Source organism: Myripristis murdjan, chromosome 24 (genome assembly GCF_902150065.1).
Source record: "Myripristis murdjan chromosome 24, fMyrMur1.1, whole genome shotgun sequence".
Taxonomy (NCBI): domain Eukaryota; kingdom Metazoa; phylum Chordata; class Actinopteri; order Holocentriformes; family Holocentridae; genus Myripristis; species Myripristis murdjan.
The window spans coordinates 31,943,998-31,958,541 of NC_044003.1; the positions used below are offsets into that span (position 1 = coordinate 31,943,998).

Genomic DNA, 14,544 nt, shown 5'->3' on the forward strand with positions numbered 1-14,544 from the left:
AGAAAGACAGACAGAAAGACAGAAAGAAAGAAAGAAAGAAAGAAAACAAAACAGTAGCGTGGGCACATCAGAGCGACGGTATATTAGACGGCTCAGACCTCTCGACTTTGGTTTTTGTTGACATTAGGAGTGTTTTAAGAGTGTCTGACAGAGGTGCCCCTCTCTGTTCAAAGAGGCTCTTGAGAACAACTTTGTTCTTGGAGTGGAACAACAGCAGTTTATCTCTCCCTCAGGAGGGACTGAGACAAAGACACACACACACTCTGCTCCTCTTTAGCTCCCTCTTCTTTTCTTTGCTTTGCTTCTTTCCATTTGATTTTGCACTGAGCCTTTTTATAAGCCAATTGGATTTTTTTTTTTTTTTTTTTAAACCTGTATATCATTTGCACAATTTTGTAATTGCGTTTCCTGTTTATCTCTTTTACTATTGCATTTTATGGGTGTGTTTTAGAGCTGCAACGATTAGTCAGCTAATCAGTTAGCTGCCAGCTATTTTGCTGTTCGATTTATCATTTGGAGTCATTTTTAAGAGGAAAATTTCCAGATTCTCTTATTCCTCAATCGTGAATACTTTCTGGTTTCTGACATTTTACGGACCAAACAACTAAACATTTAATCAAGAAAATAAACGACCGGTCAATCAATAATGGAGATAATCATTAGTTGTTTTTAGCAGTGAATAATTTAGCAGCTAAATTCAAACGTTTTCAAATTGTGGACCCCAAGTTGACTGAAGCTAATTAAACTGCAGCCCATCATTTGAAGTGACTGTGCTTCAAGGAGCCTGACGTGAACAGATATTTGGTTTTGATGAAGTATGAGGTTGTTTAGATGCTACACTGAGATTAAAACATAACACGACAATAATCTCTCAGCTATTTTTTTTTTTCATTGGAGCATTTGCTGGTGAATGAAATGAGACTGAAATTAAACTGTTCCACATTTTGCCACGGTTCCCGCATGGAGGCCTTGGAGGCCCCTGGACCTCACTTTGAAAAGCAACTGCTCTGAACTACAGTGGAAACACACACAGACAGGGGAGGGTGCTGCAGCGTGGAATAAATAAAGGAGATAAAAAATGATTCATGATGATGAAAATGAGATTTAAAAAAATGACAATGCAACACAACAAAGGTTACCTCATGCACACACACACACACACAAACACCAACACACACCTGTGCAATGCGATCATCCTGCCAGCCCTGTCTCTAACATTGGCTGGTGTGTGTAGACCACAAAACACACTCATGAAGGCTGTTACTCACCACATAAACACAACCTCTTTCTCTCACCCCCCCCAACACACACACACACGCACACACACACACACACACACACACACACACACACACACACACACAGTCACCCGCTTACCTGTCCCCTGCTCAAAGCTCTCTGCTCCCCATTTGTATGAGTGGTTATCGCCGTGGTAACTCTATCCCCTTCCTTTCATGTAAAATACATTGTGCCAAGCCCGCCCCCGCCTCCTCCACCCCCCTGGTTCCCCCAGCCTGGGGAGGTGTAAAACTATCCCTCTCTTTATACCTCCAAAAATGCCCCTTTTTCAGGCGTAGTAGGAAGCTATAAAAGAAAAAAAAAGAAGTGAGGGAGTGAAAGGGAAGAACAGGGTGAGTTTGTGGGGCAGGGAAGAGGAGGAGGAGGAGGAGGAGGAGGAGGTGTCATATGGGACAACAGGTACTCTCTAAATCCATCTCTCTCTCGCTCTCTGCCTAGTTCTACCTTGCTCTACTTGCCTTTTCTCACCTGAAACTTGTCAAGTGTTGCCAAGTGATGCGCACAGACCCGAGGACACACACAAACACACACGTACGAATGCACATTTGCACACAAAAGAGACACACACTCTCACACACCCACACTGGCCCAAGTTTCTGTGCCTGACATATCGAATATCAACACTTTTCTCTCTCTTTCAGTGTCCTCTTCTAAAAAACGTTGGAGCTGGACAGCCCGGGGACAGAAAAAAAAGACAAACGGGCTGCTAAAATTAGAAGACGGCCTCGCCGCTAAACCCCCTGCAACATCATGGACAATGTGAGAAACAGGAACAATGAGCACAAACTGTTCCAAGCTAGCGCATACAGCACCGAGCAGTTGCTCCAGTCAAGACAAAGAGAGGAGCTACAATGACATGAAGAGGTCTGACCAGAAACATATTTTTTTTTCATAAGTGTATTTACAAACAACACAGTGAGGGTCTGTCTGCAAAAACATATCTTCAATAGATCTGTATCACAGCAGCTGTTCTCATGTAAAGTGGCAGGTGAACACACGTGTTAGCAGTCACATTAATTAAGGTTGTGTTCTGTTTGAAGAGCAGCAGAGAGCTTCCAGCAGGAGCAGCAGCACCCTGGCTCTGTTAGAGCTCAATGGAAGAGCCTTAATTCATATTATTAGTGACACTTTTGTATTTAACCAGTTAGTCTTGTCAAAATAGCTGCTGTGAAAAAATTTCATAAGTTCTTTAACTTATAACTACAAACCTTGTTTTTCCTGGAAACATTATCCAATCCAAAAAAAAAAAAAAAAAAAAAAACAAAAACAAAAAAAACCTTGTAGGCTAATGCAAAAGCAGTACTGGCCTTTCTGATGTCAGTTTGGATTTTTGATTCAAAAAGTACGTCCCTCAACATTTGGGGCCCTTGCATTTTAGCATGAATAGATCAATATAGGTCCAGAATATTAACAATCTACCTGAAACAAGACTGTAATGCTTTGCTGTAGGCTGTTCTGTTTTTAACTGTTATAATTCTTTGCTTCAGTGTGTACAAAAGCAAATACTATATTGTCTTTATTTATTTTATCTTATTTTTTTTTTTTATTTCATTTAATAATGTTTTATTTAATTTTTAAAATTTTGTTATATTGAAGTTTTTTTTTTAACTTTTCCCGGGTGATTTTATGGTGATGTAACTTTGAATAAACAATTAAAATGATCATAAATATAGTTTTATGGGCATTCTTTTCTAGTCTTTGCTAATTTTCCAGTAATTGTTTTTTTATGTTTCTTGTTTTTTTTTCAAATGTTGTGATACTTTTATTGAAATGTTTTTTTTCTATTTTTTTTTTTTTTTTTTGCAAATTTTCTGATAAATTTATTGTAGTGTCGCTGTTGTTTTTCCTTTTAATTTTCTTGCTAATTTGCAGGCCATTTCTTGTTCACTTGCTTATCTCCTTTTGTCCCAAGTCTTCAAAGAAATCAAGTGATTTTCTCAAGGTTTCAAAAGGTTAATTAAACTCTAAAGACAAAAAAAAAAAAAAAAAACATGTGACTGGTTGTGTGGGCCCTATATTGATGAAGGCCATGCTTTAGCCACTGTACCTGATCTGCCTTGTGGGTCTGATGGCTCTGATTGTGTGAAAAAAATCAGTACATTTTTTTTTCCATTTCCAGTCAACAGTAGAAAAACAGTAGAGCAAAGGTGGCTAGTATACAGTGTGAAATCTGATCAGCTTGGATAGTCAAGTCTTAGTCTTTTGACACAGTGTGACTGATAGCTCTAATCACATATGTGTCATTTCATTTGGATTTAGTCTGGTTAAGGTGATTAAAGGCAGAATGAGTAGGATTTGGTGGTTGTGGTTTGTAAACACAACATTCAAAGTTAGCCCCTCCTCCCTGGCCAAGCTAACTTTCAGCAGGATGGAATGGAACAAAATGACCATCCAAAATGTCAAACATTTCTTTTCTGTCTTAGGAAAAAAAAAAAAGGCCTGTGAGCACCGATCTGTCCAACAGAAAGCAGGCCAACACCGTGTTGCTCTTCATCCTCATCCTCTCCCTGCTTGCCAGCAGGTGGACGCCAACGCCAGATTCATTCATCCTCTTCTTGTGGAATGCTAGAGTTCCTTTTATTCCTTTTTTTTCCCACAGTCCATGATTTCGTAGCTTCCTATTGGATGTTGTGCTATTGATCTGACACCACACGCTGTGATTGGCTGGGAGCTACACACCCACTACGCAAAGGCCAATGCCCAGAAAAGTCCCGAGCTCAGCAAAACAAGAAAATCCCAGCAGAGGGCAGGGTCTCTGCAGACACACACACACCAACACACACTTCTAGTGGCTCATTAGTCATGATTGAGGGGGATTATATTTGATTATTTGGGATTATTCTGAGATCTAGTCTGCCTTTAAGTCGACTAAATCTCTGGTTGTATTAGTCATTTTCATTCAGTGATTTGTGAAGACGTGAGCCATTGTGTGGCAGTGGATTGTGAGTAAAGCCCCACAGTTATATTGTGAATGAACACAATTAGACTGAAATACAGAAAACCAACTTGACTCAGCGGCTGATGTTTTTGGTTCATTAAGTTGTTGTCTCTTTGCACTAGAAGGAATTTTTTTTTTCAAGGCGTTTTAGTCCGTCTTCATTGACATTTCTTTGGAAAAAGGAGCGAGTCAAATTTTTGGTTGTCTGAGTAAACAGGGATAGCGTCCCCATCTGCAAGCCATTCTTTCCTTCCATTCTTTTAATCAGTTTGTACCTGTTTGGTGAGGAAGGGGGGGGGCAGGGGAGTGTCTAAAGTGACTAAAGGCCAGTTCCCCCCATTAACCGTCCCTGGTGGTCTCCAGATCTGAATTGGGTGGAATTGGCTCCTCGTTGTCTCAGAGAGTGAGGGGATCACATACATGATTTAATGCTTCTTTACTCAATGGAGACAAATGAAAAGTCACTGATGGATGTGTGTGTGTGTGTGTGTGTGTGTGTGAGAGAGAGAGAGAGTGTGTGTGTGTGTGTGTCCTATGCTGTTAATTGTGGAGCGTTTGGCCTCGACTGCCCCTGCTCAGCTAATCTGATGAGAGTGATTAAAAAAACAACTGGGAGAAACCGAAACCAGTCCATGGCTGACCAGGCACACACGCACACATGCACGCACACACGCACGCACACACACACCTAAGCATGCACATGCGCTCTTCCAGTCACTCTTTCAGTAGCACACAAACGCACTAATGAGCCTCAGCAGATCAACACAGAGTGAATGCAGAGTGAATTGAATTCATCACTGATCTGATGAACTCCCAACACTCCATGCTCCATGCAGCGTGCTGCAGCCAGATGTGCAGCGTGCTGCAGCCAGATGTGCGGTTGCAGCACACGTGTAGCTGCAGCCCAGTCATGAGGCCGGTCCCGCTCATGACAGCGTATCGATACAGATCTGTGAAGTGCATGTGGTTCGGAGGAATGAAATTTTACGGCGGTGCGTGGAGAGTAGAGTGCTGGGGCTGGAACGGGACGAGCCTCCCTTACCCCTCCCCTCCCCTCCCCTCCCCTCCCCTCCCGTCCGCTGCTGTGTGGGACCTGAGGAAACATGACACCGCCCCCAACCCTCCTCAACCCCTTCCTCACCCTTCCACCCCACCCATAACCTGACCGCAGCTACCGCACCCCCCACCCGGTCCCCATACCGCAGCCCACCTCCGCCCCCGCCCTGAGCACCGCCACATCCCACCGTGGACAGAAATCAATGAGGTGTGTGTGAGGAAGAGGCACAGACAGAGAATAAGAAAAGGAGCAGGTAAAAGAGGGAGAGCAAATGAACATGAGGCAGAGAGTGTGAGTGTGTGTGTTTTAATATGTAGTGTGTGTGTGGGTGTGTGTATGTGTGTGTGTGCCTCTGTGTGTGTCAATATCTCCTTCTCCATTTAGGAGAATCAGAGAGTCCACCATCATAACTGTATATTGTGATGTTTGCGTACTCCTGTGTGTGTGTGTGTGTGTGTGTGTGTGTGTGTGTGGAAGTGTGTCTAAGTGTGTGTCCGTGGCAGCAGCAGCAGCAGCAGCAGCATCAATAATTAAAGCTAATCTCATTAGGCCTCAGATCCTTTTCAGACGCTTTTAATTAAATGATGAATGGCTTCCCAGCTGCCTGTTAAATAATGCTGCTCATGACATCACAGGGAGCGCGCGCGTGTGTGTGTGTGTGTGTTTGTACGCATGCGCGGGTGTGTGAGGGGCGCAACATGAGGTAGATATCCTAAAAAAAAAGGTACAGGCCGTGTATGTGTGTGTGTGTGGACGGAGACAGATGTTCAGCAGCCAGATAGCCGCGACGCTCAGATACACACACCATCTGCTCTCACATTCAATATGGGAGAGTTTATTAAAAGTTATTGCTGCCCGACATGGCGCACGGAGCAAATTAGGAGCGAGGATGTCTCAAAAGTCACCGGCCGCTCAATCCTAGCAGCCCTCGAAACACTTCGTATCGTCTTTCTAATAAAGTCACTCCAAAATACCATATGTTGGACAAAGTGATGCAGAGTGAGCGAGACGAGGGCGATGTAAGTGTGAAAGTGTGAGGCGTGAGAAGGGGGGGGTTACGGGACGGTAAAAGGGGGACGGGGAGAGAGAGACAGAAGCAGAGACAGAAACAGAGAAAGGTGGACAAAGAAAGAAAACAGGCCACATTAGAGAGGGAGAGCACCAGGTAAAGCAGAGGACACACAGGGGTGCCAAGGCGCCTCAGGCTCCAGACAGTGCAGGACCTGGTTTCCAGAATACCCATAATCCCTTCTGCTTCCCCTCCACTCCTCTCTCTCTCTCTCTCTCTCTCTCCACCCCCTCCCCTCACCTCCTCTGGCTGGCTCTATATCGGATTGCTGCCTTCACAATAGGCCCTGAATCATCACTCTATGCAGAGAGACACAGGGAGCTGGGGAGACAGGCGGGACGGGGGAGGAGACGCTGGGACACGCAGACTCAAAGACACAGGCAGCGAACTGGTTTCTACAGAGAAATGCTGATTGGATCAAACTCCAACCTACAGTACATTATCACAGTGGTTGTGTGGAATGATTGGGAAACTTCCTGTGACTGCAGAAGTCCATTTCACTTTACTTTCCCATCTGACTTTCCCACAGGACATGGTGATTTAATGGCATATACCGTATTTCACCAATTAATCGCCCGGCCGCAAATAGCCGCCTGGTTCTTACAAACGCCTGGGGTCTGCACCCATTTTGCGTATTAAACGCCCACCCGAATAACCGCTGGGGCGATTATTTGCATTATATTGAGGTAAACCCAAAATAAGGCTATTCACCTTATTTTTGCAGAAGTAAACAGTCACACTGCAAAAATTCAAAATCTTACCAAGACTATTTGTCTTATTTCAAGTCAAAAATGTCTTATTCCTAGTCAAAATATCTCATTACACTTAAAATAAGACATGATCACCTCAGAAGTAACTTGTTTTTAGACAGTTGTCTCTTGTTTCAAGTGAAAATTTGCTTGTTTCATTGGCAAAATTTGTTTCTTGTTTCTAGCTAATTTTCACTTATTTCAAGTGAATTTTCACTTTTTCCACTGGCAAATTTTGCCAATGAAACAAGCAAATTTTCACTTGAAACAAGTGAAAATTGTCTAAAAACAAGTTACTTCTGAGGTGATCATGTCTTATTTTAAGTGTAATGAGATATTTTGACTAGAAATAAGGCATTTTTGACTTGAAATAAGACAAATAATCTTGGTAAGATTTTGCGTTTTTGTAGTGTAGCCACACAATAACTGTGCGGCACTTCCGTTTTCTGTCAAAATAAGAGCGCTAGTTAACGTTAGAAAAAAAGGGTGTACTGTAATGTTAAATCGACCGACTGTAAATATGTTGGGCAGTAACTGTCATCAAAATAATGGCCTGGTGCAGGTCTGTGTAAAAATAAATAAAGGCCTGCAGCGAATAGCCCCCTGGTTCTTTTAAACGCCCGGGGTCCAAGTTGATTTTGCGTATTAAACGCCCGGGTGATTAATTGGTGAAATACGGTAAGCTGATCAAATAAATAGTGTATATTTTAAATAGTGTTACATTTTAACACCTTGAACTGTGAATTTCCCTTAAATTTTCCTTTAAAGTAGTTTCACTTAGATTTTTTTTCTCCACATTATTTAACAATGCCATACAAATTCTGTATGTGCTAATTGTGGTGCCTCATTGAGGCCCTTATACTGAGTGAAATATTCAAACCCGAGATGCCATCGTTTTAAAGCAGCATCATTACATCAAATCGAAAATATCTACGTCTTGTGAATCATTTCTCTGCAATTCAGCAGGATGTTTGGTATCTTTGGAAACCTTAGGATTGTCACCAGAATTTAAAATAAACTCGTGTGGGTTTGAGCAAAGCTCAGCTGTGCAGCATGCATTTCCTAATGGCTAACTGAGTTAACTGGCAGAGTTTGTGGATTTCCTTTACGGCTGGAAAAAAAAAGTGTCGTCAGTGAATGTAATCCATTCAGTAAGTCTAACACAGATTGATCCAGACCTGGAAAACAAGAAGACATATCTTCATTCGTTTCACTACATTCCGTGCGGCGCTGCAGCCTTCGAGTGTATTCCGGCACCTGGCACGTTTAATCAAGACAATCATCTCAAATACAGATTTTGTCCGGGTCTGGAACCTGGTGCAGGTAAAGCAATAAGCACACTTTACAGAGAGCCAGTCCGCGGCCCATCTGGCCCTGGCGACCTCTGTGCTACCTCACTGATTCTTCAACGCGCAGAGAAACCCAATCTCCCGACAGAGCAGCAGAGGAAGTTCTCGCGGCGGGCAAGGCAGGCAGGTTCCTCCGCAACCAAAGCACAACTGTTGCAATTTCATTTCCTTCCCAGCGAAATGAGGAAATATGCTGCTTTTTTTGAAACCAATGGCAGATGAGTGAGAAAGCCAGGCCAAGCAAAGGGTGAGGTGAGCTGTCAAGGGCTTTAAGGACCAAACGTCTGGTCCTGCAGTGCATTTCTTTAAGGGGAATTTGGAGGTGCTTGGATCTCTTTTGGTGTAGTCGGTTAAATTTCTTTACGGTTCATTTTCCTCTCAAATAATTTTATTATGAGCGTATACACAGTTACAGATCTAACACTAATGTGACTTTCCTTGAAAATTTGAGTCCAGCCATGAATAATCAATACAGTCAGGAACCTTGACACGAATATCATTTACCCAGGGTGCTTCAAATACGCCGTGAAAGACATAAGTGCTGCATCCTGTTTGACTCCCATTAAACTAGCATAGCCACAACATGAGACAATCTCCACTCAGATGACCTCAGCCTTCCCACACCACAGAAAGTATAGTGTATGTCTATAACAGAGAGAGAAACACCTACACACACACACACACACACACACACATGAGCACACACATGCTGTAGATTGTGTGGTTTCCTGTCTGGTGCGTTCTTCTAGAAAGCCCACGCTCGTTGCTGAGGGCTTCTAGATGGATTCTCCAGTCTGTTTGGGGGCTTTGACTCAGTCAGACTGGGACTGGCTCAGAGCCTGTCTGTGACCTGCTGACCCCACACCTCGCCACTTTGCCTTGGCCAGGAACTCACACTCCACTATCTCGTGAGTTATGAATTGGCTGAACTGAGGCATGAGCTGAACGGGTTTGGGTGCAAGGCCGTCGCTTTGGTCTTTGCAAGGATCTTATTGTAAATGACGCCTTTTTTCAAGGAACATCAACTTCTATTTTTCACATCAAGAGTGCATTACCTTTTCAGTCTGGTTGAATTCACCAAGTGACCCTAACCCTAACCCTAACCCAATTTTTTTTCCTAATTTTCCTAATCAAAACACATAAATGAGCTAATTCGCATATGAATCCAACGCATCACCAGTCTATACGCAAGCCTGTTCAATTTTGAACAAGAGACACATTTGGAAGCTGTTCTGACAGAGTGTCCATGAAAAGGTGCTCCTGTCGGGAACAAAACGGAGGCAGCAGATTACTATGCTAGCTGTGCGTGGCTAATTTAGTATCAACACTCGAAACTCTAATGGAATGATCGTAATGCCAATGAAACCAGACATCCCTATAAATGATATTACCACAGCTAGCTAGTGTTAGCTAGAAGTGGTGTGGTTCCCAGTAACGTTAGGACTTTATGCAACTGCAAAGTGGCGACAGAGGAGGTGCCATATCGCTGGTCTGGTGGCCAATTATTCCAAAACCCCGAAGAATATCCCAAAATATCCCACTAAAACCAAAAGCCCATTAGTCCAATGGTCCATTATCCTGAGAACAAAGAGCCCGTTGCTCTGAAAATACACGACTGCCAGTGTTATGCCAACACTACAAAAACGCAAAATCTTACCAAGATTATTTGTCTTATTTCAAGTCAAAAATGTCTTATTTCTAGTCAAAATATCTCATTACACTTAAAATAAGACATGATCACCTCAGAAGTAAATTGTTTTTAGGCAATTGGCTCCTCCTCCTTTTTAGACAATTTTTTTTTTGAAAATTTGCTTGTTTCATTGGCAAAATTTGCCAGTGGAAAAAGTGAAAATTCACTTGAAATAAGTGAAAATTAGCTAGAAACAAGAAACAAATTTTGCCAATGAAACAAGCAAATTTTCACTTGTTTCAAGTAAATTTTCACTTGAAACAAGAGACTATTGTCTAAAAACAAGTTACTACTGAGGTGATCATGTCTTATTTTAAGTGTAATGAGATATTTTGACTAGGAATAAGACATTTTTGACTTGAAATAAGACAAATAATCTTGGTAAGATTTTGAGTTTTTGCAGTGAAGTTTTGCATCCCTGCCGAGAAATGCACCCACCCCTGTTGACCCTAAGCTCAACCTGAGGAAACCCCGGCCTAGACTTAACAAAATGTATCAAATTTACTAATGAGCTTTTAGTCTAATGGGACATTTTTCAGACTGCTGGAATTTCGGAATAATGGGCATTTGTTTTCAGAGTAACGGGCTGTCAGACTAATAGGCTTTTGGTCCAATGGGATATTTTTTGGATATTGGGGTTTCAGTCCCCACAGAAGACAGGAAGGCACATGTGGATGCGTTCCTTCATTTCCGATATCAACTCCAGGCATGCAAAAATACAGGAAGAAGCATTCAGAAACTGCGAGACAATAAATGCACGGCAGTAAACAATCTACTCTGAATGTACTGCCTATCTCTTTGACGCTGAATTGCAGCCCCTTTAGCACAATCTCAAAGCTTAACATGGTGTCTGCTTCTCTGGATCTGCTTCTCCTCCCTTTTTTTTTAACTGTTTGTAGGAGGATCAATGGTGGATCAAAGCTTTCATCACCGTTCCTGATGAAAAGATTTAAGTGACCCTTAAATATTGTACATTCTGTGTAGTTTATACCGAGGTGACTGGAACGGAGTCAGAAAGATAGACTCCCCGCTGTCAACCAAACATAAATCTCACAAGAATCACGGTACACGAAGCTGAAATTGAAGTGCGCCTCGGTGCCACAACCAGGATGCAGACCTAGTAGAGGGATGCCAGGGGGGTAGCTGTTACACTCCACACTCCTGTGATCTGTCCACATGCCTTGTCGCCGGGCAGATTTTGAAACGACCGTCTATGACGCCAACGCAATCTTGGCAATCAGGGTTGGGCCCTGCTCGTATTTAGCTACTGCTGCGGCGTGTTAAGTTTGTGTGAGTGTGTCTGTATGGGGTTGTAGGGGTGAAAGAGGGGTGCAACCTGACCCCCTCGCTCCTCTAACTTGGTCTATAGTCTCCCTCGCTCCTCCTCGCTCTCTCTATTTCTCTCTCTTTCTTCCACTCACACAAACAGACTGGGACAGTTGCCATACTCGGGGCCTCTCCCAGCGCACCAGAGGAAAAGACCGAGGCTAAAAGAACCTTTTTTCCCCTCTTTTTTCATCTGTTTTTTTCTCCTCCTCCTCCATCGCTTTCCCTTTTTTCTTCTGGTGGCCATACATTAAAATCTAGCAAGGCTCCCCGGGGTCACCAAACACCACCACTCCCTCCCCCCCCTTTCTCCCCGCTTCCTCCCTGCTTCCCTGGGCTAGCCGACAAACCGGAGACTTCAGTCAGGGCTCTGTCGGATACAGAGGCATGGAGGCACTCTGTATGTTTGTATCTACACCAAAAAATATCTTAAATATATGTTAAAACAATCTGCTTCATAATTTCAGTTTCATGCTTATTAAAGTGAAATTAAAAAGTCCAAAAAAAGTTAGAAAATGCCTGCATCAGTATCTCTTGTCACTGTTTCACCGAGTATTGCTGTGACTAAAACCCAGTGAAAAACACCTATCACCTACTTTCCAAAGCATATGACAACAGGTGGGGTTGGACAGCTAAACAAGCTAAAAGTAGTATTATGGGCAAACCACTTCTGGCTCTGCCTCAGGCTCCTTCCAGCGCTCCCCGAGGACCCCAGACGGCAGGCTGGCTCTCGGCAGGCAGGCGGCCAGAGAGGACGCCTGACCATAACCCAGATGACGGGGGATGGATGTGGTGGGAAAGGGCGGGGTGGAGGTAGTAGGGCCCAAGGTTTTAAAGGGTAGGGGGACGGGGGGGGATCGGGTATCAACAGACAACTCCCCTAAAACTTGCGTGTGAGGTCTGTGAGTTTTTTTTTTTTTTCTTGGTGACACACCTTTTTCAATGAAGCAAAGCACAGAAAGAACGAGCCACTTGCAGTTTGTTTGAATACTGTAGCATAAAAAATAAAAAATAAAAAATCTGAAGAAATGAATTGCAATTACAGGTTTAAAAGTTAAAACCCTCATGTTAAATTGAATTTGTAAGTTGAATTGGTGATTCGTCTGCAACCAAATTGCAATCTACATTTCATTGACACCAGCTACAAACCACAACTTAAAAATGTCACCAGAAAACAAACAAAAAACTGTTGCTTTGTGGAAATATTTACTGATTCGTTTGATTTGTAAGATTGTTAAGTTGCCACTGCACCCCCGCACGCAAGCCTGTGCTCATAAAGATATCCATGAAGGTATAAACTGAACCTTTCCAGGAGTCCCAAATCTCAGCCCTGAATGTACAGTAGAGCTCTCTATGGTATGATTAAAATCTCTGTCCTTCCTCAGAGATCTCATTTCCAACCTGAACAATTAATCAATGTCTTTGAGCCCCAGCTCAAATTCACATTATAAATGATATCACCGCCCTATTTAAAGCAGGTGAAGTAATTGTGGAATATGCACATCAATATTTGATATTTGGATGGCAGCAGAACAAGACGAATGCCTCTCTCCCCCTCTCTTGCTCGTACGCTTTCTCTCACTACTCTTTCCTTCCTTCTTTCCTTCCTTCTTTCTTTCTTTCTTTCTTGAGCGTGTTGGGATGTGTGTGTTTGGATGTTATATATGTGTGAGTGACGGTGCTCCGCGGGGTCAGCCGGTAATCTAAACCAGGGCGAGTCTGACGAAAAAACACAAAAAGTTGGGAAAAACAACATATTTCATGTGCTCTGTCCCACTTCACGCTATTGTTACTATCAAGGCTGGCAGGTCAGAGAGAGAGAGAGAGAGAAGGACAGAGAGAGAGAGGGGGAGAGAGTGAGAGAGAGAGAGAGAGAGAGAGAGAGACGCAGGCTTGATGGAGGAGGAGGAGGAGATGAAATTACACCTGTTCTGGTGGCTGACTAACGACTTTGAAATGCGAGTGGGCCTCGCTCGCCGCCAAAATCATTTTCCCAACAATACAGCCTGATCTTTAAACAAGCAGAACTGGGACGCTGCGCTGACGTGAGGCAGAGACGGCCTGCCGTCCCGGGACACCAACAGACCTTCAGGCTGCGTGTGCATGTGTGTTTGCGCGCAGGCATTTATGTGCTCCTCCGTATGCGTGTGTGTGTGAGCTGAAGTCTGAAAGGTGTGGGAAAGTTCCAGGATAAGTTGTTTAAACACAGCCACACAGTGACTTCCATGAAAGTTTGCTTTTAAATACGTCACTTTTCTTATTTTTCTTCATGACTACCTTATTATGATTCACCTATAGAATCTGCACACACACACACACACACACACACACACACTTCTAACTTAATGTCTATGTCCAGCATTGTTTCTAATGAAGTCTCATTCACTCTGCCTGTTGCCATATGGCTACTGTATCCTCACTGAACCACATCTGTTATGTGTTAGAAGACACACACACACACACCTATCTAATGTGTCCAGCACTCCAAACTTGTGTGGCCAAAATAGTGCAGCCCATGCATAATCAACACACACACACACACACACACACACACACACATACAGTAGCGTTCAACCTACCATCTGTTCACTGAGGTCTTGTGAGGCCTCCATGGCTTCTTTGGTTGGGATCCACTACACACCTGAAAGAGAGAAGGACAAAATAAAATGGAAGTGAAGCTACAACAGCTACAAAACTTCCATCTCCTATTTACCTGTGCACAAGTAACTCTGTGGACGATCACCTGCACGGATCGAGAGTGTGTGTCCAACATGATTTTGTGGTTATTTTTTTAGAAACACTGGACTTGATCGCCTTTTGCGGCACATTCACAACAATACGCAGAGTTTGGGATGAAAGCGGCTACCAACCGGCATATTCATTTCTTTCTTTGTGAGCGTGCATCTGCTTGCGAGGCTGTCTGTCAGCGTGTTTATGTGTGAGCAACAGGAGACTGGAGGAGGGAAGCGGCAGCGTTAACTTCAGCATATCATCTTCAGCCCAGGGTGAAGTGGAGAGATAATTGCAGAAGTAAATATCAACAATGAAAAGGGAGAAGTGTAAATAA

The 14,544-nt window shown here is 43.3% G+C and overlaps 1 protein-coding gene across 9 annotated transcripts in view; it reads right to left on the reverse strand.

The window, feature by feature from the left end:
* Positions 1-14,257, reverse strand: part of eya4 (EYA transcriptional coactivator and phosphatase 4) — a 53,006-nt gene extending 38,749 nt beyond the window's left edge. For 8 of the 9 annotated variants that reach the window (XM_030047202.1, XM_030047203.1, XM_030047205.1 and 5 more), the window contains exons 1-2: positions 14,221-14,257; positions 14,057-14,118 (exon numbers count right to left, since the gene is read on the reverse strand). In XM_030047202.1, the coding sequence (XP_029903062.1) occupies positions 14,057-14,089 (33 nt within the window). In that variant the 5' untranslated portion in view covers positions 14,090-14,118; positions 14,221-14,257. Of the gene's footprint in view, positions 1-1,377; positions 1,427-14,056; positions 14,119-14,220 lie in introns of those variants that run through there. The other variant, XM_030047204.1, reaches the window with a different exon arrangement.
* Between the last annotated feature and the right edge of the window lie 287 nt (positions 14,258-14,544).